Genomic DNA, 23,250 nt, shown 5'->3' on the forward strand with positions numbered 1-23,250 from the left:
CCCTCCCCCAACTCCCTCCTTCTCTCTCTCTCTCTCTCTCAAAAATAAATAAACGTAAAAAAAAGTGAACACAGAGATCCCATTCTCTATCACACACAATTAGGTTTAAAACTAATGACAAGATTTTTTTCAAGTTTTTTTCTTTTTTTAATGTTTATTTATTTATTTTTGAGAGAGAGAACACGAGCAGCGGAGGGGCAGAGACAGAGAGAGGGAGACAGAGAATACAAAGTAGGCTCGGGGCTGACAGCGCAAAGCCCAACACAGGGCCAGAACTCATGAATCTGAGATCACGACCTGAACCACAAAGTCTGATGCTTAACCAACGTAAGCCACCTGAATGCCCCTAATGACCAGATTTTTATTTGTTTGTTTAGCGTTTACTTATTTTTGAGGGAAAGAGAGAGCATGAGCAGAGGAGGGGCAGAGAGAGGCAGAGACAGAATTCGAAGCAGGCTCCAGGCTGTGAGATTTTAAAATACCTTTTGAAACCAGGATGCCTGGGTGGCTCATGCAGTTGAGCATCTGAGCATCCGACTTCAGCTCAGGTCATGATCTCATGGCTCACAAGTTCGAGCCCCACATCGAACTCTGTACTGACAGCTCGGAGCCTGGAGCCTACTTCGAATTCTGTTGTCTCCCTCTCTCTCTTTGCCCTTCTCCCACTCATGTTCTGTCTGTCTCTCTCTCTCAAAAATAAACATTAAAAAAAATACACTTAGAAATTAAAATAACTTTTAAATAATTGATGAGTCAGGGAAATCATACTGGATTTTAAAACACAGAGGAAAAAGCATATACTTGGATTTCCCCCAAAGGTTTACCGAAAGTTGTTGGAGCACAAAGCCATTCCAAGGGTCCTGGGCACAGGTGCACTGGCCCAGGGAGGTCCTGAGGAGCATGGCTGGGGGCAAGTGAATGTGCTCCATTCAGGAAGCCTCCAAAGGCACTGGAGGTGGAGCAGAGGCCAAAATGTGCATGAAACCACCATCAAACTTTTTGTCCAAAAGGGTGAAGGCTTAAACAACTTCCTGTTTTAACTACATGTCTAGCCTCAGAAAATCACCTAAGGATTACAACATACTGGTTACAAGGGGAGAGACATAGGCATGTGGTGCTAAGCCTAAACACTCCCAAGTTCATCTGAGGGCTCTCTTCTTCCTCCCACTGCCCGCATGGCGTTACCCACGTCATCCATCCCCTGCTAGTACCACCTCCCAGAGGGTCTCCTGCCTCACACCTGCTCTACATGTCTCTCCCCAGGCCCCATCTGCCCACGAGATGGTGGCATCCTCACCACGGCCCCAGGACCTGCAGACTTTCCATCAGTGGGCTCAGCCAACCTCATCACAGGCCTCAGGACAGCTCCGCCACCTGGACCAGATCTCACTCCAGCCACCCTTACCTGGCTCCCCTCCGGCCCTCCTCACAGAGGGCTCCTACCTAGAGCCAGGCTGTATGGTTCTATGGCATGGCCCCCTGCCACCATACGGACCATTCCCTCTCTCGATATGTGCTCTGGACCCAAAGGACCACAGGGCCCCCAGACTATGGTAGTATTCACACAGGTCCCGAGACACAGAGCACATCTCAGAACCACCTGGGCTCAGCATCACAGGAAACCCAGTTCCTATAGGACACCGTTGGGCAATACAGTAGACAAACAGAGGACAGACAAGATAGGTGACTCTGCCAACAACTGCTGATAAGACTTGGAGTCCAAGGGCCTCCCCTGACCCAGCCACTGCAGGTCCTGCCCCTGTTCTCCCTCTTCCTTCTCTGACAAGTGCAGGAAGAAGGGAAGGGCTTGCTTGCAACCAGTGCCTTTCGGCCACCATCACCCCCACACACCTGGCTGAAGCTGGGGCATGAAAAAAAGAGGGCTCTCCAGAGCTCCAGAATTCGACGTGAAGGGACAGCATACGGGCAACTTGAGTGCACGTGAGATACTAAGCTCACACCCAGAAGGCCAGCCATCCCACTCCTGTGTACAGGCCCCAAAGGCATGAAAACATGTGCCCACACAAAGAATTATACACAAATGTCACTAGGACCTTTACTCATAACAGCCCCAAACTGGAAACATACTAGCCCCGAAACAAGTGTCCACCCCTAGGCAGAGAGAAACGACACATGGTACAAGAATACAATGGAACTGCTCTGCCATCAAAACACAGACCCCAACCGTGCAACATACGTGCGTCTCAAAAACGTCACACGCAGGGAGACACCAGACGTAGAGCACATACTGATCATTTCCTTTGTGTCAACAAAGCCCCTACGAGGCAAAACTGACCTAGGGTGATGAAAATCAGCCAAGACGGTGCTGAGAGGGCAGAGAGACCACGTGGAGGCCGTGAGGAAGAGGTCTGCAGGGATGGTAACACTTGGTAGAGATTTGCATTATTAGACATAAGAATTTGTCAAAATTCAGACTGGCTTAAGATTTACTTAAGATTTGTGCATTTCACTGTAAATTTTTACTCAAGGTAAGACTGCAAACAAATATTGAACTGTAGGTAATGACTGGCACACATGCTGAAGTGTTTAGGGTGAAATGTACAGGAGTATGCAACTTGTTAGGGTGAGTGTACGTACGGGAGTATGTGATTTGAAACGCATCCCATTAAAAACAGGATGGCTTGTCGGCCAGACAGAGGATGGACTGATACACAACAATGTAAATACAGCAACATGCGGCCTGTAGGGTACCAACGGCAAGGATGCACGTGGGTGCTCACACGTAAGCCTTTCGATATTCTGGTATGTCTGGGGAAAGGGGCAGTAGCTTTCTAACATTATGGATAAGAGACCGAGTTAGACAGTTCTCTAAGATAGGGTGTGTGAGGAGCAAAGAACAGTGAGAGAGCACCCTGAAACCGGAGTATTTTAGGGGCTTTGAGGAGAAGGGAAGATGTTAAGCCCAGCCAAAGGAGCCTGAGGAGTGAGGGGTATTCCTAAGGTTGGCTGAGGGCACAGCAGGGCAAGGGCTGGAAGAGAGAATGCGAGAAGGAAGCACAAGGTGGGGTAGACTGACCTCCATTCCTGATTGCGGTGATCCCTCGGTAGAAGTCCTCAAAACTGATCACGCCAAGCCCACCGGGGTCCAAGTATTTCGTTAAGTCCTTCACCTGCAATTGTCAAGTGACAGTATGTTACCCAAGCCGTACAAAATCAGAGGGAGAGTACACCAGGTGTCGGACCCCTTCACCACATTCACAGGAGCAGCCTTCTTGCAAGGTATGGTACTGAAAATAAGAGCCATTTATTCCTCTGATCCGAAGGCCACCCACAGCTCCAGCCAAAGACAAGTGGCCTCCCAGCAGAAAGCTGCCAAAGGCACCTGGGACCATGAATCGTGGAAGTTAAGGCTATGCTCTCAAAGGTCAATAGTCATGCTTCTTGGGCACCTGGGGGGCTCAATCGGTTAAGCGTCTGACTCTTGACTCAGGTCATGATCTCACAGTTCGTGGGAACGAGCCCTGCATTGGGCTCTGCGCTGACAGCCTGCTTGGGATTCATTCATTCATATCCACCCCCCCTTCCCCCCTGCCCCTCCCCCACTTGCGCTCACCTGCTCTCCCTCCACCCCAAATAAAAATAAACTTTGAAAAAGAAATTAGTCATGCTTCCTAATTGTGAAGATTGGAAGTGTCAAAGTTTTAGATATTCTAGCCAGTATCTAGATTATTACTACAGCACAGTCCCACCTATCCATTCTGACATGCCTTTCCAACTGTGCAGAGTCCTTAGTAAAAATAACTTAGGCAAGAAGATGCTGGATATCAAAAATCTTAAGTAAGATGATTCACACATGGATGTTAGAGAATGAAACTCTTCAGGAAAAAGATATATTTATACTTTCAAGTATAAACTGTGTTTCATCAAAATTTAAAACTTCTGCGCTTCAAAAGACACCATTAGTAAAACTAAAAGACCAGACCTAGACTAGAAGATATTTGCAAATCATATATCTGGATAAAGGACTTGTACCCAGAATGTATAAAGAAAACTTACAATTCAACAATACCACAATTTTTTTTTTTAATGGGCAAAACATTTAAATAAACATTCTACCAAACAAGATAGACAAATGGCTGGGGTGCCTGGGTGGCTCAGTCAGTTAAGCATCCAACTTGCAGCTAGGGTAGTGATCTCACAAGCAGGTGGGGTGGGTTTGAGCCCGCATTGGGCTCTGTGCTGACAGCTCGGAGCCTGCAGCCTGCTTCGGATTCTGTGTCTCCATCTCTCTCTGCCCCTCCCCTGTTTATGCTCTGTTTTTCTCTCAAAAATAAACATTAAAAAATAAAATAAAAATAAATAAATAAGATAGACAAATGGCTGATAAGCACATGAAAAGATGCTCAAGATTGTGAGTCCTCAGGGAAATGCAACTTAAAACCGAGACATCACTCACCAGAATGACTGTATCCAAAAAAACCAACGACAACAGGTGCTGGGGAGGGTGTAGGGACCTGGAACCTCACACAATGCCAGGAGGAAGGGAAGATGGTCTGGCCAGTGGGGAACACCACTCAGCAGTTGAAAAGTCAAACATAACTACACCACACAACACAGCAACTCCGCTCTCAGGGATGTCCCACCACACATACAAAGGTGTGCATGCCCATGTTCGCAGCAAGCAGCATCACTCCCGCCAGGTAAGAGGAGAAGGAACCCACTGTCCATCACATTACGGCAGGAATGGGCAAACAAGGTGTGGTCTAGCCATATAATGGGCCACTATCTGGCCCTAAAAAGAAATGAAGTAGTGACACACACAACATGGATGGAATCTCAAAACCATTCCGCCAAATTAAAAACCAGACACAAAAGACCACAAATTATATTCTTTCATTTATAGAATGCTTTCGGAAAAGACCACTCTACTGACATAAAAAGCACATCAGCGGTTGCCTGGAACCGTGTGGGGTGGCGGAGATGGGCTGCAGGCAGCATAAGGGACCTTTTGGGGTGTGGAAACACTGAACTAGGTTGTAGGAGCTGCACGATCCTATATGCTTACTAAAATTCACTCAATCATATACTTACAATGGGTGAATTTTATGGCATGTAAACTATACATCGACAGGGGCACCTATGTGGCTCAGTCGGTTGAGCGTCCGACTTCGGCTCAGATCATGATCTCACAGTTCGTGGGTTCGAGCCCCACAACAGGCTTTGTGGTGACCTCTTGCTCAGAGCCTGGAGGCTGCTTCAGATTCTGTGTCTCCTTCGCTCTCTGCCCCTCCCCGCTCATGCTTTGTCTCACTCTGTTTCAAAAATAAATAAATGTAAAAAAATTTCAAAAATATTACACATTGACAAAGCTTTTAAAAATAAATGAATAAAAAGATAAAAAGGATTCAAGAGAAAGTGACAAATATTGAAAACAAAGACAATTTACTATATTGTGAGAAGTGAGATGATTCATTTTCAGAAATACCAAATAAAAGCTGTGCTGTTTAGTTAACAATAGGTTTACAACCTATTGGAAATATGCATGAACCCCCCCCAAGCCCTCGACAGTGGAGTCCCAAACCCTTACACACCTCACTTCCTGGTTCTTCGTCCCCTCTCCATATCGCAGGCTTTGCAATGAGCATGTGCCACCAAACTGATGTCTCTGCGTCACCTCAAGGAATGTACACTTGTTCCATTCAGACTACTTTTTGGCCTTCCGTGGGCACAGGCGACATCCGGGTAAGGCCATAACCTCTGTAGCACTCAGCCAATAAGGAACCAGGAGAGGGACTTACGTGCTAGGAGATAAGTTGTCTGCTATAACCACTGAGTGTCCCTGTCTGTCAGACACGTGCTCTTGCAAGAACGTCAACTAAAGCCTCACTTCACTGTGCTCCAAGTCTCCTTGTCCCCCTTTAATTGGGGTGGAAGGCTTATTTCTCACAATATGAATAAAAGAAGCCCCAGAGAAGAAAAATCAAAGGGACAGAATATTAAAACTATATTTAAGAAAACTTCTTTAAAATAAAAAAGTAATTTTAGCTACATATTGAAAGAGTACATTGGGTATTGAGTATCCAATCTCACTCACTCTGGTGAGTTTCTTGGACTTTAAAGGACAGAAAATCCTCTAAAAAGCTACGTAAAATTCAAGTGACTACAAAAGAAAATTTGATTATCATTAAACTTTTCAGCAGCAATACCCAGTAATAAGAAATATGACAATTCCCTCACTTCAAGCGTTGTTCAGAACAGGCACCCTCACGTGACTGACAAAGAAGCAAAAGATGTCAGAGTGAAAGTATTAAGCAAACACCTCATAACCCTGAATTTGAATCTGAACTACCACTGTGAAGTATCACTCACGATGTACTAAAACAAAGTGAAGACTTTCCAATTCCGTCCAATTAAAAGTAAGCTGCCCTAGCATCCAGACTGTGATATTCAAACCCCACTTCCCATTCAAAGGAACCAGGACCCGCAGAGACGTGTCAGGAAGTGTGCAAGCGGAGCCTAGAACCCAGTCATACCTGAGAGCAAAGAAGCTATCAGAGACTCACTGGGTCACATCCAGTAACTCAGGGGCCAGCCTGAAGACGCTTTCACAGCCCAAAACAAGACAACACGGGCACGGGTGAGAGTGCTGGCTCAGTGGAGTGAAACACAAACATACCTCAAACTGTGCAGGCATAATTATGGTAAAACAAAACAACAAACAAAACCAACTGGTCATCAATGAAGGACACGAGTGAACCAGGTTATTACTGTGAAAACAAATAAATAAAGGGAAAGAATCAAGTAGTTACGGAGCATCCAGCTAGTAAATGGGGGAAGGACGGAGACCAAACGTCACGCCTGCAATCCTCAGTGAAGTAATGCACAGTCAATGACCCTCAGTGCTTCCCGAGGCCACAGAAAGACAGATGGCCAGACACCACACGCCTCCTGACTGAACCCTGCAGCGCCACCTAAATGAAACCTGAACCCAACTACCAATTTGCAGGAAAACACAATGATCAAAGCAACACGTTTCAACAACATTGCATGGATGCAACTGACAAATCCAGTCCGTGAGGCCCCCAACAGACACAGATGAGTGACCTTCTGCTTCCAAAGCATAAAGGACAGACAGGAAGCCCTCACTAAGGGACTCAGAACACACAGCACTCTGTGACCTGGAGGGGCTTTTTGGATCTTGATTCAAATAAATTGCTTTTTAAAATCATGTTTAGAGGTGCCTGGGTGGCTAGTCAGTTAAGTGTCTGAGTCCTGACTTCGACTCGGGTCATGATCTCACAGTTTGTGGGTTCCAGCTCCACATCGGGCTTTGGGTCGACAGTGTGGAGCCTGCTCGGATTCTTTGTCCCCCTCCCCCACCCTAACCCCACTCACATGCACCACTCTCTCTCTCAAAAATAAACAGTCAAACAATTTATACAAAGGTGGAAAACCAGGGCTAAGACTTAGGCAGGCACGAACCGAGGCTGAGAGCAAACCCACTAATCCACGACATCCACAAACGTCCCCAGGGCCTCCTCGGCACGGGGCAGGCTGGAGGCCACCATGTTCAGCCCCCTCACCACTATTTAGGTAACATAAAGTCAGAGTGGAATAGGCCTGGCTCAAGCTGACTGATCCTGAGGGTGTGGGGCCCTCAAGCCACACACTGAGTCCTGCCTTCTCCCTCTGCTACCCGGAGAAGGCGAGGGCCACCGACCCTCCAGGGCAGGGCCTTTGGGCCACTGAGATACAGGTCTTGGAAGTCCATGCATCCACTGACTTCTTCAAACAGCTGAATGGGAATTATTTATAAAAGGCCTGCTTCCTTATCACACAAAAAACTTCATTCCTAAAGCACATGATGTCTAGTGAGAATCTTGCTGGATACATGAACGGGGATCTAACCTGGAATCCATACTGACAAATCTGTCCTTAAGATTCCTAAAAATTTGGGGGCACCTGGCTGGCTCAGTCAGTAGAGCATGTGACTCTTGATCTCAGAGTCGTGAGTTCAAGAGTTCAAGCCTCACATCGGACATGGAGCTTACTTTAAAAAAAAAAAAAAAAAAAAAAAGATTCCAAGAATTTCAACAACAAAGCAACTAACGAATTGAACACAAAGTACCAAGCTTCTCATTCTGAAACATTAACCCAATGCCTTTTAAACAAATCATTAACTAGGAGTAGAATTTTTGACATGTTACCATGTCAGTATGAGCAAAGAGGAATCAAAGTATACATTTTTTTTAATGTTTATTTATTTTTGAGACAGAGGGAGACAAAGTGCCAGTGGGGGAGGGGCAGAGAGAGAGGGAAACACAGAATCCGAAACAGGCTCCAGGCTCTGAACTGTCAGAACAGAGCCCGATGCGGGGCTTGAACCCACGAACTGTGAGATCATGACCTGAGCCAAAGACAGACAACCGACTGAGCCACCCAGGTGCCCCAAAGTATACATTTTTAAAGCCCACTTTAACTATGCTTTCTTTATAGTTTGGAGAATAAATCAATTTCCATGTGGCTGATAATTTGGGGATGATTCTAATTCTCTAAGCCCAAAGTACTCCATTCAGAAGCTTTCAGAAAAAATAAGGTGACTGTGAAAAATAAGAACATGCCCTTTCTTGCACAATCCAGCAGGGCCAGAAAACAAGCCAAGGGACATGCACTTGAGTGGTCAAAGCGAGCCCGTACCCTCTGCAGGATACGGATTCAGTAAGTTACAGAAACACCAGGGGAGAGAAAACCACCCTGCAAGCAGCTTCAGACAGATACCGCTGGTCCCTCCCTACAGGGTTCCTCTGAGAAACTAACAAATCATACTATTTCTACTACAGATGCGGACACACAACGTGGGAGGAGAAGCCAGAGCAACTTTGCTGCCCACAGTCAGCACCAGCTGAAGAGGCAGCTCTCCCCGCAATCACGCTGGAAGCACTGCACGAGGACAGGACAGACGACCCTCATTTCTGCACCTTGCTGTTACTACCATACCTAGCTGGTAATATTCTCAATCAACAAAGCTCTTCTTATAGAAAGTCACCTCCAACTCACACTTCTAGAACACTCCAGACGAAAGGAGTGCAGAGTAACATTCCTCTAGAGACCACAGTCTGAAAACAGAAAACGAGTTCCAATACATTTAAGAGGATTCAAACCAACATCGTTAGTCATTAGGGAAAGGCAAATTAAAACTTCAATGACGTGCATATCTATTTGATGGGCTAAAGTTAAAAAGACTGGCCAAACCATGCACCCCAAGGGTTTGGGAGGATGCAGAGGAATTGGAACTCTCAGGCACTGTTGTGAATGTAAAATTACACAACCACTTTGGAGAACCATTTGGGAATTCCTTTCATACATGAATGATCAGAGAAGCTTTAGTTGCAATGGTCAAAAGAATGGTAACAACCTAAATGTCCATCAACATACGAATGCATGAACAAACTGTGGTTTTGGGGGGGGAGGGAAGCCATGAAAATAAGTACAAGGTTCCTGGGGCTCCCTCTAGCTATTCATAAACTTCAGGTCAGCTGTGTGAGTGGGCAGGAGGGGCTAGGGAGGGAAGCAACTCCCAAAAGCCTGATTACACATCATTTCTGAACCTCACCCACCTTCTGGCATCTGCACTTCTTCCAATAAAGCACATATACTCTGGGTTTTCCCTGCTGCTTTGAAGAAGCCCTTCTTGCTGTCCTGAGATGCACCAGCCGGGGCACCCCCACCGGTGCCCACCTGCAGGGGACAGCCAGTGCCCCAGGCACCCAGAGCTCTCTGCCACAGACAGCCCCACTGGCCTCTGCACCCGGAGGTGTGCGTCACAGCAAGCACCAACACTCAAGACGCCATTTCCAACTTTCCTTACTTAGGGATGAGCAAAAATTAAGTCATTTTGATAAAATGAGAAAATACCAAATGTCATATAACTTTTTAAGTTTATAAATAGGCGTCAGGAAAGATGTTTATGTTTTGCTTCTTTACTGACATCTGTGGAAATAAGCCTGGCGTATTTTAAGTAGACAGAGCTATGATTCTCAGTAGACATTTAAGGTTGTGGTTCTTCTGGGGGAAATGGAGACAAACAGGTGAGGAGGGAAAAGAGCTGCATGAGGCTGCAACCATGTGTGTAGGGTGCTCTCTTAAAAAAGAAACCCCAAAACAGCGAGATGGTAGCATCTATTTACCTTTGGGTGGTGCTGACAAAAGAACTGATAACACCAAGGAATTATTTTATTTTTTATTTTTATTTTTTAGGTAAACTCTACCCACAACGTGGGGCTTCAATTCACACTGTAACATCAGGAGTCACATGCTCTACCAACTAAACCAGCCAGACCCCCCAAAGAATTATTTTAATTATTTAGATGTGATACTGGTATGTGATTTTTTAAAAAAAGAATCCTTATTTTTTTGGAGGTACCTTTTGGAGGTACCCTAACCCTAACCTAAATAATCATATTTAGTATGATATTAGTATCATGATAAAGTATTTAGTATGATATTAGATATTAGTATTTAGTATTTAGTATGATATGAGGTCTAGGATTTCCTTGAAAACACTGATGGCGGGGGGACAAGACTTTCGGGAACTGACAGTTTTGCAGAGCAATGGGCACACACAAGTTTATTACACGATTGTCTTTATTTTTGTATATGTTAAAAATTTCCGTAACAGTAAGATTTTTTTTAAGTGCAGAATTACATACATTAATAAAGCAAAAAAGGAGGAGGGAGAGGCACAAAAAAGCAAAAACTGGGTGTGGAAGTTCAAATTTGCCAAGCATTTGCCATTTTCTATTAGATTATTAAAATGATGGAAATTTTCACGTCAGGTAAGTTCTTTCCTGCAGAACAAGTTTGAATTGAGAGGACATTTTAACTGACTTAAATTGTTCAAAAAAAAAGCCCCAGCTATATAAATCTAAACCTTTTGATTATCATAATCCCAGATCTATTGTTACTTTGCAGTCTCTACTCCCCTCCTGCAACTTATTAATAATCAGCTTTTTGGCAGAGTAAAAACTTCATCCAAGGAAGGAAACAACTTCTGATGTGGGATAAGAAGAATCCTTTATTAAATTCAGGCAGGCAGCAGGAAAGAGCCGTGGACGGGACATTCCCACTTGCCACTTTTCCAGGAATCCCTCCCATTCTAAAGAGCCCACCAGAGGCCATCACCCAACCTTCAGGTTTACTCCCAACCGTGGGCTCCTGAGGACCCCAGCATTCCTCGCCAGAAGTCTCTCTCCACACCTAAGGGAGCTGACAGGATAGGTACAGGTCATAGGAGTCACATCTCTTAAGCATTAAACAAAAGAAAAGAAAAGAATAGTAGTGAATTTCCATGTCTGGGAGAGGCAGTAGGAGTATAACCCAAACTTTTCAGCACTACGTTGGTTTCCTTACTGAACAGTATTTCTTACAGGAATCTTACTGATCACACAGTAATTATGTCAGATACAATGACCCTTAGAAAATCTAAGTACCAGAGATGGGTTAAGAATTCATATGATCTCACGGTTTGGGAGTTCAAGTCCTACATTGGGCTTCATGCTGAGCATGGAGCCTACTTAAGATTCTCTCTCCCTTTCCCTCTGCCCCTCCCTCCGACTCTCAAAATAACTTGGAAAAAAAAAAAAAAGAATTCACGTGATGCAGTAAGACAGACCCCTCAGGGGGTACCTGGGTGGCTCAGTAAGTTGAGCACACGACTTCGGCTCAGGTCATGATCTCTCAGTTCGTGGGTTCGAGCCCCACATTGGGCTCTGTGCCAACAGCTCAGGGACTGGAGCCTGCTTTGGATTCTGTCTCCCTCTCTGTCTGCCCCTCCCCTGCTCACACTCTGTCTCTCTCTGAAAAATAAATAAAAATAAAAATTTAAAGACAGACCCATTCTCAAGGCTTATTGCTCTAAACAACTGGGGAAGAAACTACAAATTCTATTTAGTAGGAAACATGGTGCTTTTTGCTACATTTGGATAAGAGTGAATATGCATCTCCTGTCTATCCACAATTTCATGTGCCTCTGCTGACTGACTCATCAAGGCAGGCAGTCAGGGGTGAAATACCAAAAGCCCTCCAAGTCCCAGTTTGACAAGGAATGTAGTATTAAAAATTGTATAAGGAATTCTTTCTAAATCCTGTGAAACCTAATTCCACCTTTCTAAATTTTATGTATTTATTTTTCTGACTCAATAAATTGTTAACTATCTTCAGATTTTTAATAAATGTATATATCTTTTAAAAAAATAGACCCATGAGAAGAGTTGTGGACACATGCACAGAGCAGGCACAAGCAGACAGTGCCCATACACAGTAACACTGTTCCCTGTTCCCCTCCAGCACAGAAAACAACTTCTACTGATAGATTCAGGTATGCCACACACAGCCAAATCACTAGTAAAAATTCTTTGTGTAACATCCCCCTGAAAATAAGTTTCAAATCCCACAAGCACCAGGAATCAATGAGTCATTCATTCTAGCTTAAACTCTGAAGAAGCTAAAACTCTTGATATCGGTAATCATGAAGAGTACAGATATGCACTTGAGTAGGGGGATTTTGCTGGTTGGTTCATTTTACTGGAGATAACTGAAGGAATCTTAGAAGTGTAAAGATGCTTGATAAATCATTACAGTGACACACTTAATACAATAAAAGCTGAAAAAGCTGTGTGCTCAACCAGAGTGGGCACTGGTTTGAGTTCTCAGACCACAAAAATAAATAAATAAGAAGAAATGTCACAACTTTGTTCACAGAGCCTTTGAAAGCAAGGCACAAATAACAGATGATTCCAGCTTCCTTCTCTTCCTCCTTGTCTAGAGAACCAATGAGAGAGAGCTTCCCATATGTTACACTCCCTAAGCCTACAGGACAGTGTCACATCAGGGCTCTGGGATCTTGGATGCAGAGCACCACAGAGGACTTTTTAACCCTAGTAGGTCTGCTTTGCACCAACTATTATATCAAGTAACTTTTTCAGGGATCATGCTTGGCAATGTATACTTGAAGACCCTGTTCACAGATTTCTCCAGGTGAGAAGGAACACTTACTTTTTAAAAAAAATCGGCCAGGTGTGTGAACATAAGATAAAGATGTGCTGTCGCCCTAATACCTAAATCACTTTGGAATTACTGTGTCCGGCTGGGGAAAAATGAAGTCATTTCAGTAAATCGAATGTCTAATTTGGGGCAACTTAAAAGGCAACGTAGGTTTACTTCTAAACTTAAATTTGAAATTAAGACAGTTTGAATACGATAAGTTTTCCAACACTGAATGTGCTCATTTGGAGCTCAGTTTTTCTTTTTCTTTATTTTTAAAAAGATTTTATTTATTTTTTTAAGATTTTACTCTTAAGTAATCTCCACACCCGGGGGGGTAGGGCTCACACTTTCCGGGCTCCACTGACTAAGCCCTGGAGCCCGGTTTTTCTGCTTGAAGTAAAAGAACACCTTCCTAGATCTGTGATGATGGGCATATTAATCATCCCTAGTTTCATGGGGGAAGGCTTAGAAAATTCTACAATAAAGGCATCATGTTGGTCTTACATGTTAAAGGTCATTCTATATGTCCCCCAAGAGGCGTGTAGCACATTCAGGAATCCCTGTCTTTCAGAAATAGGTGCCAAAAGGTCACCAGCCGTGCCCCTCATCAACAGGAGCTTGCCTGCACCCAGCTGTAGCCATGACTGGCTCACTCCTCCTGACATGCTTTGGGTCAGGGGCGTGGGTTGTCTCCAGCACCCAGAAGCTGCCTTCTCCTTACATCTGTCATCACTGGGATTTTGGTAGATCACAACTCTCCTAACAAGTTCACCATCCACTCGGAAGCTTTCCCTGGTGTGGGAGGGGAGGTGAGGCAGGGAGGCCGGCAGGAGGCCCAGGTCTGGGGCAGACTCTCAATGCTCAGGGGCGCGCCAGTTCTGACTCTGTGTTATTTCTGTTAATAGCTTTATGGAGACACAGTTCACATACCATACAATTCACACATTTACAGAGCACAGCTCAGTGTTTTCTAGTATATTCACAGAGCTATCTCCGTGTTATTTTAAAGACAATAAAATCTCAAAATGTACATGAGAATACTCCAAAAACAGTCAAGTGCATATATTCAAGTTTTATGCAAACATACTGAGGAAATAACACAGACTTCATAAAAATAACTGAAGAACACATACATTTGACTTGTACGTAACCACATTAATCAGAGGAAAGAGCAAGGCATTTCTGCATTTCAGGTCTGTCGTCAGGAGAGTCAGGGGGACCAGAGAAATGGACGGAAGTAGCTCTTGCTAGGACTCTCCTGGCCCTGAGGCCCCCTCCGAGGGGCTGGGAAAAGGTCCCCTCCATGGCTCTTCTCTGGAAAGCTACCCAAGTTCAGATCACAGAACACAGCTCCAGCCTCCAACAGACACCCTCACCTCGCTGCACTCAACAGAGAACCCAGACATCCCTCAACTCATGGCCCAACAGAGACCCGAGAGAAAGTTCAGTTATCAAATACCGGCACACGGTGCAAAATGTTACAGCACAGGAAGGCCTGGAACACTCTCGCCCACCCCACCCTGCTCCCTGAAGCCCTTCTTTCTATCTGCTGTCTAACTTTGGGTAGTTTGGGAGGGATCATTGCCTCCATATCTAATTAATATGCTTCTGGTGCTATTTCTTGGCTTTTCAAAATTTACATGCTGTGTTTTGGCCTCCTATGGAAAAATATGAGAATTCAGTGTCCCCGCTTCCGAGCTTGCCTAGGTCTTCTGCCGTGTTTACGTCATTGACTACATAAATATTTTTTGCTGTTGATCATTTAAACTACAGGACCACCTTTCTTGTACACTTTTTCCATACTTAAGAATTCTCTTGCTTTTTGTTGCCTTTACTTTCTGCATCCCTATTGCTCTAACCCTCCACAGGACTGCACACCCCTTCAAACCCTCCCCACCATGACCTAACCCCTAGGTGTTTCCCACGATGCCCCCAGGAGCCTCCTGTGCATCCTCCTGTCTCGGTGCCCCCTCCTCTCAGAGAAACGGATGTAGCTCCTGAGACGGGGTGTACAGCATGCACCTGGGACCCTTCTTGCCTGCAACACCTTGCACTCTTCCCTCCACGAGACACGTGCCCAGGCACAGAGCTGCAGGTGGGAAATCCAGCTCCCTGGTGCCGGAGGGGTCAGTGCCCCGCTTCCGCTCACTCTTGCAGGTGCCACAGTGCCTGCCACCATCCAGTCCTAATGCCCTGTGTGAGGTCTGTTTTAATCTCTGGAAGCTGTGGAGAACCTCTGTATCGGCAGGAATTGCCTGTTTGCTGGGGGTACTTCCTCACTGTTCTGACCACAGGAAGAGCCCTTTCAAACAGAGACACAGTCCTCGGGCTCTGTAAGCCTTCCTGAGGGAGCCTCCGATAGCATCTCTAGCCTCCTCCCTGGCACATCTGTCAGGCGCTATGCCTCGTTAATCATGTACTTTCCTTATCTTTTCTCTCTTATTCTCTATCTTTTAAAGAACTTTCCAGGGTGGGGGCTTGGCTGGCTCAGTTCGAAGAACATCTGACTCTTGATTTCAGGATCATGTGTTCGAGCCCCACAATGGGTGCAAAGATTACTTAAACAAAAAGCTGAGGAAAAAAAGTAACTTTCTGGAATATATTCTTTTTTTTTTTAATGTTTATTTTTGAGAAAGGGAGGGGGAGTGAGGGGGGGGAGAGAGAGAGAGGGAGGGGGAGAGAGAGGGAGAGGGAGAGGGAGAGGGAGAGGGAGAGAGAGAGAGAGAGAGAGAGAGAAAGAACATGAGTGGGGGAGGGGCAGAGAGAGAAGGAGATACAGAATCCAAAGCAGGCTCCAGGCTCTAAGCTGTCAGCACAGAGCCAGATGCGGGGCTCGAATTCACTAACCGCAAGATCATGACCAGAGTCGAAGACAGATGGTTAACCGACTGAGGCACCCTGGCGCCCCTCTGGATTTATTCTTGACTTGACCTTCTAACCTTTCAACCGGATGCTTTTATTTCATTTTTAATTTCTGAGGATATGTTTTAGTTCTCTTAATGCGATGTCTTCTTTAACCGGATATAAATCAAGTTTTATTTTCCAAGTTTTCTTCTGCTCTCTGCATTGACTCTCTTCCCTTCAAGCGCCTTCTACTCTTCCTTCTTTTTTGTTTTTGGTTATGATCTCTCCCTTTCTCGTTGGAGTCTTTCGTCAATTATCTGAGGTCCTTGATAGTGTAAAAGTTAGTAAGTAGCCACTTTATAGTTAAAAGTGACCACTTAAAAGTTGATTAAAAGCTTAATGTGGTCTGTATGGTGGGCTACTGACAACAGGCCTTCCAGCAGGTACTCCTGGCAGCAACCTGGCTCCTGTGTTGTTGGCTGCTCCGGGACTGGACACTTTGGAGGCAGGACCCTGGGAGGGCGTGTCAACATGATGGGAGAGCTGTGCGTGGCCAATGTGGTAAGCCAATCTCTCTGCGCACACATTAATTGTGGCAGAGAGTGGGCTGCAAAGCAGTGAGCTGTCGTGGTGTGTGAGAGGGCCAGGCGCAGGTGGCTGGACATGAGGGGAGAGCCACTAGGACTTAAGGCTGTTGCCTGCCTGCAACCAGCAAGAAAACAGGGATCTCAGCCCCACAACCGCAAGGGGAACTGAATTCTGCCAACCGCCTAATGAGTGTGGAGGAAACTCTGAGCTCCAGGTAGAAAAAGGCCAGGAGAAACCCTGGACAGAAGAGATGTGGGAGTGTCCCTGGCAGAGGGCACAGCCAGTGCAAAGGGACTGAGTAAAGAGGTGTGCCTGTGGTATGTAGGGACTCTCCAGGAGGCCGGGTGGCTGGAGCAGAACAGGTGAGGGGGTTGGCAGTAGGGAGTGAAAGCCCTAAGCACAGGCATTACATGATTAGGCTTAAGAGTGTTTGGTTGCCTGTTGAGAACCGGCTGGAGGGTAGGCTGGTGGCAGTGACAGCATGAGGAGTGCTCCCCCACACACAGAGACATGGTGGTTCACGTCAGGGAGTTAGCAGAGGAGACCTGAGACACGGTGGGATTCTGGATGTGTTCTAATGTGTGGCCAACAGGGTTTCCTGATGGACCAGACGTGAAAGAGGGATGGCCTGCATCCCCAGAGGGTGGGACTGCCGTTAACGGAGATGGTGGCACTCAAACCTTCGGCCACTGCGTTTGAGAGGCCTATCTGATATCCGAGTGTGAGCCCGGAGTTCAGGAGCAGGCCGGACTAGAGGCACGAAGTCGGGGGCTTGAGGGCACACAGGACACCTTTAAAGTGAGTCCGGAGTGAGTGCAGACGAAGGGGTGGGAGGCCGTGGGCCTGGGCCCTTGGTCCCTGGTGAGGATGGAGCACCCAGGCCAGTGAGAGGACGAACCGAGTGCCAGGCGGAGGATGAGGAACAATGGGCCGTGCAGCCCCGTGCGTGAGGGCGAGAAGCACAGGCGGGCTGTAACAGCAAGGGTGTCGTCATGAGGCAGAGCCTGTGCGGACAGCCCTGTGGCCTTCCACGCACCTAATTTAGAACCAGGGTGGTTCTGTCGACGGCCTCACTTTCTGAACGTTTTTAATGCCTACTGCTACTTTATTTTCAGAAAGGCTATGACAGTATTCTTTTAGACGTGTGTTTTTGGCTTTTTTTAATTGTAGTAAAGTGTACGTAATCGAAGTTTCCCGCCTTAAGCGTTTCTAGGAGCACAGTTCAGTGGCAGGAGGCACATCCCCGCTGTTTGGGACCACGACCACCGCCCATCCGCACAGCTCTCCCACGGCCCCAAATGGAAGCTCTGTGCCCACCCCTCCCCTGCCCCTGGGGACCACCGTCTCCTTCTGTCCCCAGGGGCACCCGCACTGTCTTCCCGTGACAGGCGTTATGTCACTGACCACAGCATCCTCGAGGTCCATCCGCGTCCGAGCGCGTGTCAGAATCTCCTCCCCTTTAAGGTACAGGACTAGTCTGCTGCGTGGACAGACCACATTCTACCCATCCGCCGATGGGCCCAAGAGCTCCTCCCGCCTTTTGGCTGCTGTGAATAGTGCTGCAGTGAGCGTGGGTGTGGAAATATTTAAACTGTACAAGCAGTGTAATTACAACACAGTGGTATTAAGCTGCCTGGGTAAATACTATCACACGACTTCTCCAAGTCGTCTCCTTTACATCCTCTTTACATCTTCTACGTGTAAAACGGTAGTGGTCTCTGCCCACTTCCAATCCTCCCTCCACAGCTATTTGAAGTGCTCTGAATTGAGACCTCTCTGCTGAGACTGGCTGTTTCCCTTTCTTGGGAAACCGCTTCCTACTGCTCCTGTAACAAATTACCACAAGCTCTGTAACTTAAAACAACAGAAACATTCTCCTACAGTTCTGAAGTCTGAAATGAGGACAGAACTGACCTCAGTGGCAGTGCTGAGGTGGCAGTGCTGAGGTGGCAGTGCTGACTCCTTCTGGGCGCTCCAGGGGCAGCCCGTTCCCCCATTCCCGGGTCCCCCAGCTGCCGGCCTTCCATCGCTGGTGGCGGGAAACTCCAGTCTCAGCTTCAGTCACCACATCACCACCTCCTCTTCTGCACTCAAATCCCCCTCTGCCTCCCTCTCAGAAGGGCCCTTGCAATCACACGTAGGGGCCATCAAGAAAACCCCATCTCAAGACCTTTAATTTATATATTTTTTAAGTTTATTTATTTTGAGAGAGAACATCCCAAGCAGGCTCTGCACTGCCAGCACAGAGCCCAAGGTGGGGTTCAAACTCACAAACTGAGATCATGACCTGAGCCGAAACCAAGAGTCAGATACTTAACCGACTGAGCTGCCCAGGTGCCCTAAGACCCTTAAATACAACAGCCAAGTCCCTTTTGTCATATAAGGTTGCATTCACGGGTTCTAGGAAGTGGAACCTGCAACTTTTGGGGGGGCCATTATTAGCCTACCACACCCACCTTACTTTTTTTTTTAAATAACCGTTTTATTGAGCTACGACTTCCATCCTGTTTTTTTTTTTTTTAATGTTTATTTATTTTTGAGACAGAGAGACAGAGCATGAACAGGGGAGGGTCAGAGAAAGAGGGAGACACAGAATCTAAAACAGGCTCCAGGCTCTGAGCTGTCAGCACAGAGCCCGACGCAGGGCTTGAACTCATGGACCGCAAGACCATGACCTGAGCCAAAGTCGGACGCTTAACCGACAGAGCCACCCAGGCGCCCATCCTACTGTTTTAAATCAAATAACTCTATTTAGAACAAACTCAACATATCTAATGCTGGCTTTAAACCTTTAATGTCACCCTTTTCTGCGGGCCGCTGATGTGCTCAAATTGTTCACATTAATCAGTGGTTTTGAGCACAATTCTCAAAGAACTTCTACAGTAAGATACATGTAGGATTTTAGTTCAGGCTTTGATGAACGTCAGTCATGTTAACTTTAACTTGATGTCATCAATGTGTACCTTTTCTTCGAGCTAAACTTCAGGTGGAGAATTTTATTTTTCTAAACATGTTTCTGAGAATATAATGGAATAAGTGGAAAAATGATTCATTCTATAAAATAACCTTTAGAAACATATCTGTTGTGTTACTAAATCCTGTTGCATTTTATAGATACAGTGCATCTAAAACAATGAGAAAAAACCTGGGGTTTCAGTCACTTTGCTCACTGCTACACCCTGCAGGCGAGAGTAGCCTCTGGCCCACAACAGGTGCTCAATGAACATTCACTCAGGGAAAAGAGGGATCCATCACCAGGACGAGAAGCTGGAAGGAACAGCAGGAAGCTGGTCAAGAGACTCATCGGTTTATCACTACGGCGGGACTGACTCTGGCCATAAGAACATCTGCTTCTCCTGGAATGGGCGGCTGTCCAGAGTCAACTTTCATGTTTCCCTTTTATGGGGACAGACCCCCACCTCCCCATTGGGGAACCCAAAGCCCTCCTGGGCCCCCACGCTCTGCCTCAAGGGAAGGCCTGTCTCTCCTCTGGAAGAAAAGGGACCCCAGAGCCGCCCGGCAGGACAGCCTGCCTAAGATGCCAATCACAAAAGCGCAGACTCATAATGGTACCTCCCCGCCCAGAGACGAGGCGGTGCTGAATGCCTGCAGTAGGGCCCAGCACAGTTGTCAGGACTATAATCAGGACATGGCACAAACACTCACTCTGTGTCCTGGGAAGGTACACACAACCACAGAAAAGAACTGGGAAGACACACACACATCTCAGAGCTCTCTAGCAGGCAGGGGAACACGCCTGGGAACATGGCAGAGCCTCTCAAGGGAGTGTGCCTATTTTACTAGGTAAGAACAGACACAGCTACGTAGGTATGTGAGACAGATAAGACTCACTACCGTACAGTACCTAACGACCCACAGCCCCAACTCAGACCCCCGTGAGTGTGCCAGGTGTTTACAACCCGACGTGTTGGATGAAATGGGTGAGGCCTAGAAGCCACATTCTGCTCTGCATCTCCCTCGGGTCTTCCGGCAGAGCGTTTCTCCCTGCGGGAGACCCAGTACGGGGGCCCACAGTGCAGCCACCTGACTGGGGATGACGCCCCTCAGATCTCATTCTCAACACCGGACCAGATGAGAGCGATTCCTGCGTAGCTTGGGGGTGGTTTGTGTTTTAGTTTTTTTGAGATTCGGTTTAAACCTAGAAGTGACAGTTCCTAGATTGGAACAGTGTCTAGGATCCAAAGTTGAGAGGACTGAAACATTCCAGAAATTCTAAAATGCTCAGCATGAAATCTTGGACCCTCAGACCACCACTGCCAAATAAAGTGAACTGTAGAACCGACCTCAAGTCTAAGGGATAGTTTGAGTAATTATCAAGAGATCATTCAACAGTGGAGAAAACGTTTAAGTCCATACAAAAAGAACATTCTTTGAGTTCTCATTGTGTTCAACATCATGGTATTTTTCTCAGCCTTCATCTTCTGCACACGGCTCTTTAAAAGCAGATTGTTAAACCAAAACAAAGTCACTATTTATTGCTTATTTAATGATATAGATCAATGGCCTATTTCTGAAACTTATAAAATAACACAATAGAAAAGAACTCTACGGGAACTTGTAACATTTTTTAGATTTTTCTCCCTCAGATTAAAAAAAATTTTTTTTCAACGTGTATTTATTTTTGGGACAGAGAGAGACAGAGCATGAACGGGGGAGGGGCAGAGAGAGAGAGGGAGACACAGAATCGGAAACAGGCTCCAGGCTCTGAGCCATCAGCCCAGAGCCCAACGCGGGGCTCGAACTCACAGACCGCGAGATCGTGACCTGGCTGAAGTCGGACGCTTAACCGACTGCGCCACCCAGGCGCCCCAGCTCCCTCAGATTTTAGAGCGTGCCTGAGCTGATCCCCCAATCACAGGTGAAGGAATGGAGGCTGAAGGCCAGTCAGCAGCACAGGATGACACAGAAATACTTGTTCATTAACACTTTAGAGGAACATCAAATACTGTCACAAGAAACATGCAAATTGAAGCAGTCAGTGGTCATCGTTTCTCCTGTATCACACTGGCAGTACATTCCTAGAGGGCAATTTGGTCACAAAAAATAAATCCTTAAAATCTATATTGTTCCCCCAGCAATTCCATTTTTAAGACTTTAACCTAAGGAAATAATAAAGATTGTGCTGGAAGATTCAGCTACACGAAAGCCTATAATGTTGAAAAGTGAAAATATACCAAAGACAGAGAATTAATCAAATTCCAGCACATTCGTTCATATGATAGAAAACTACCCACTAAAATCATGTTGTGGAAGTAGATACATGTTCACGAGATGCTGACAATATACTGATTTGGAGGAGGTTAAAACTATAAGTTAATTATGACTCTGGTTTTGCCCATCAGTCATATAAATAATAATTTAAGAGTCTAGAAGTTTAAAGATTCACAGTGGTAAGTTTTTGTTTTCTCATTTATCTGCACGTTTTTATTTAAATGAACATTATTTGCCTTTTTTTTTTTTCTTTTCAAGTTTCTTGTTACTGCTTGAAAGGCAGTAACAACAGGGGCACCTGGGTGGCTCAGTCGGTCAAGCATCCGACTTTGGCTCAAGTAGCGATCTCACAGTTTGTGGGTTCAAGCCCTGCATCAGGCTCTGTGCTGACAGCTCAGAGCCTGGAGCCTGCTTCTGATTCTGTGTCTCCCTCTCTCTCTGCCCCTCCCCTGCTCGTGCTCTGTCTCTCTCTCTCTCAAAAATAAACATTAAAAAAAAAATTTAAGGCAATATGAACCAATGAGAACAGGTTCTTGATTCACCATCACAAATGCTAAGATTCCTCCTGCTAGAAAGTTCTTTGGTAAAAGAGAAAGCCAAATGCTCTCTAGGTGCTGATTAAGCCTCACTAACTGGTACGTCTGGTGAAATGCATAAGGCAGGTTCCTGAAAGGGGTTCTTAAAAATGAAATCACTAAGAAGAAAGCGTCTGGGACTTTGTGGCCTTTCCTCAGCAGCCAGAGTGAACCACACTGAGAAGGAAGAACTCTCACAAAAGGGCTTTTTGTTTCCCACAGCAAAAAAATCCAGCCTTGTTTCTCCAGGGTTCTAGTAAAGTAAACCAGCACACCCCATGCTGGAATGACAGGGCACTGTGTAAACAAGTAGGGGGAGGGCAGCAAGGAGTGGGGGGGGGGGGGGGCAGACACTTGCACAGGTCACACTCTGAACCACACCCAACAAGAGAGACCGTCCACCTGTCCCGTTCTCCAGAGAGCCACCCAGCGAAGCATGCTCTGGCCCACAGGGGGTCACTCACAGGCACTGCCCTTGACACCCAAGCACAGATGCAAAACACCTTCTGATCACACCTCTGTGCCTTCTAGCAGCTCAGCAAAAAAAAAAAAAAAAAAAAAAAAAAGGCTCAGCTCTGCTTCTGATCCAGAAGCAGAAATCCATGAAAGCATCCAAACGCCTCCAGTGTGACCAGGCTGAGTGGAAGGGATAGCAGCTCCTGAGCACAGCCCAGGGCAGCCTTCTGGAGAATTATCAAAGGCTCCAGAATGAAAGGGGAAAAAAATTTCTTTAATTCACAGCCTGTGCACCACACCAATCCTGTCCCCCTAGTTTCTCCCCCTTCACACCGACTGGGCCTGAGCCAGACAGGGGACAGGGCCCCGCAGGGCACCCTCCACAGAGATAGCTCTCACCAACTATCTTTCCGGCCTCCTCAGAGCTGTTCATCAATCAAGCCTCCAGGTCTGAGGTTACAGTCCTCACCCACAACACAGTGTTCAATAAGACCCACACAAGAGAGGCACCCACACCCGCTCCAAGTTCAAGTGCTCCCGCCTGCTCCGG

General features: G+C 46.3%; 1 protein-coding gene and 1 pseudogene across 1 annotated transcript in view; one reads left to right on the forward strand and one right to left on the reverse strand.

Annotated features, from left to right (window-relative positions):
- RAB11FIP3 (RAB11 family interacting protein 3) overlaps positions 1-23,250 on the reverse strand; it is an 82,168-nt gene that overhangs the window by 36,551 nt on the left and 22,367 nt on the right. The window contains exon 2 of the mRNA XM_043561140.1: positions 3,038-3,131. Within this exon, the coding sequence (XP_043417075.1) occupies positions 3,038-3,131 (94 nt within the window). The remainder of the gene's footprint in view (positions 1-3,037; positions 3,132-23,250) is intronic.
- The window catches only part of LOC122472046, a 28,829-nt pseudogene continuing 8,731 nt past the window's right edge, over positions 3,153-23,250 (forward strand).

Source organism: Prionailurus bengalensis, chromosome E3 (genome assembly GCF_016509475.1).
Source record: "Prionailurus bengalensis isolate Pbe53 chromosome E3, Fcat_Pben_1.1_paternal_pri, whole genome shotgun sequence".
Lineage (NCBI taxonomy): Eukaryota > Metazoa > Chordata > Mammalia > Carnivora > Felidae > Prionailurus > Prionailurus bengalensis.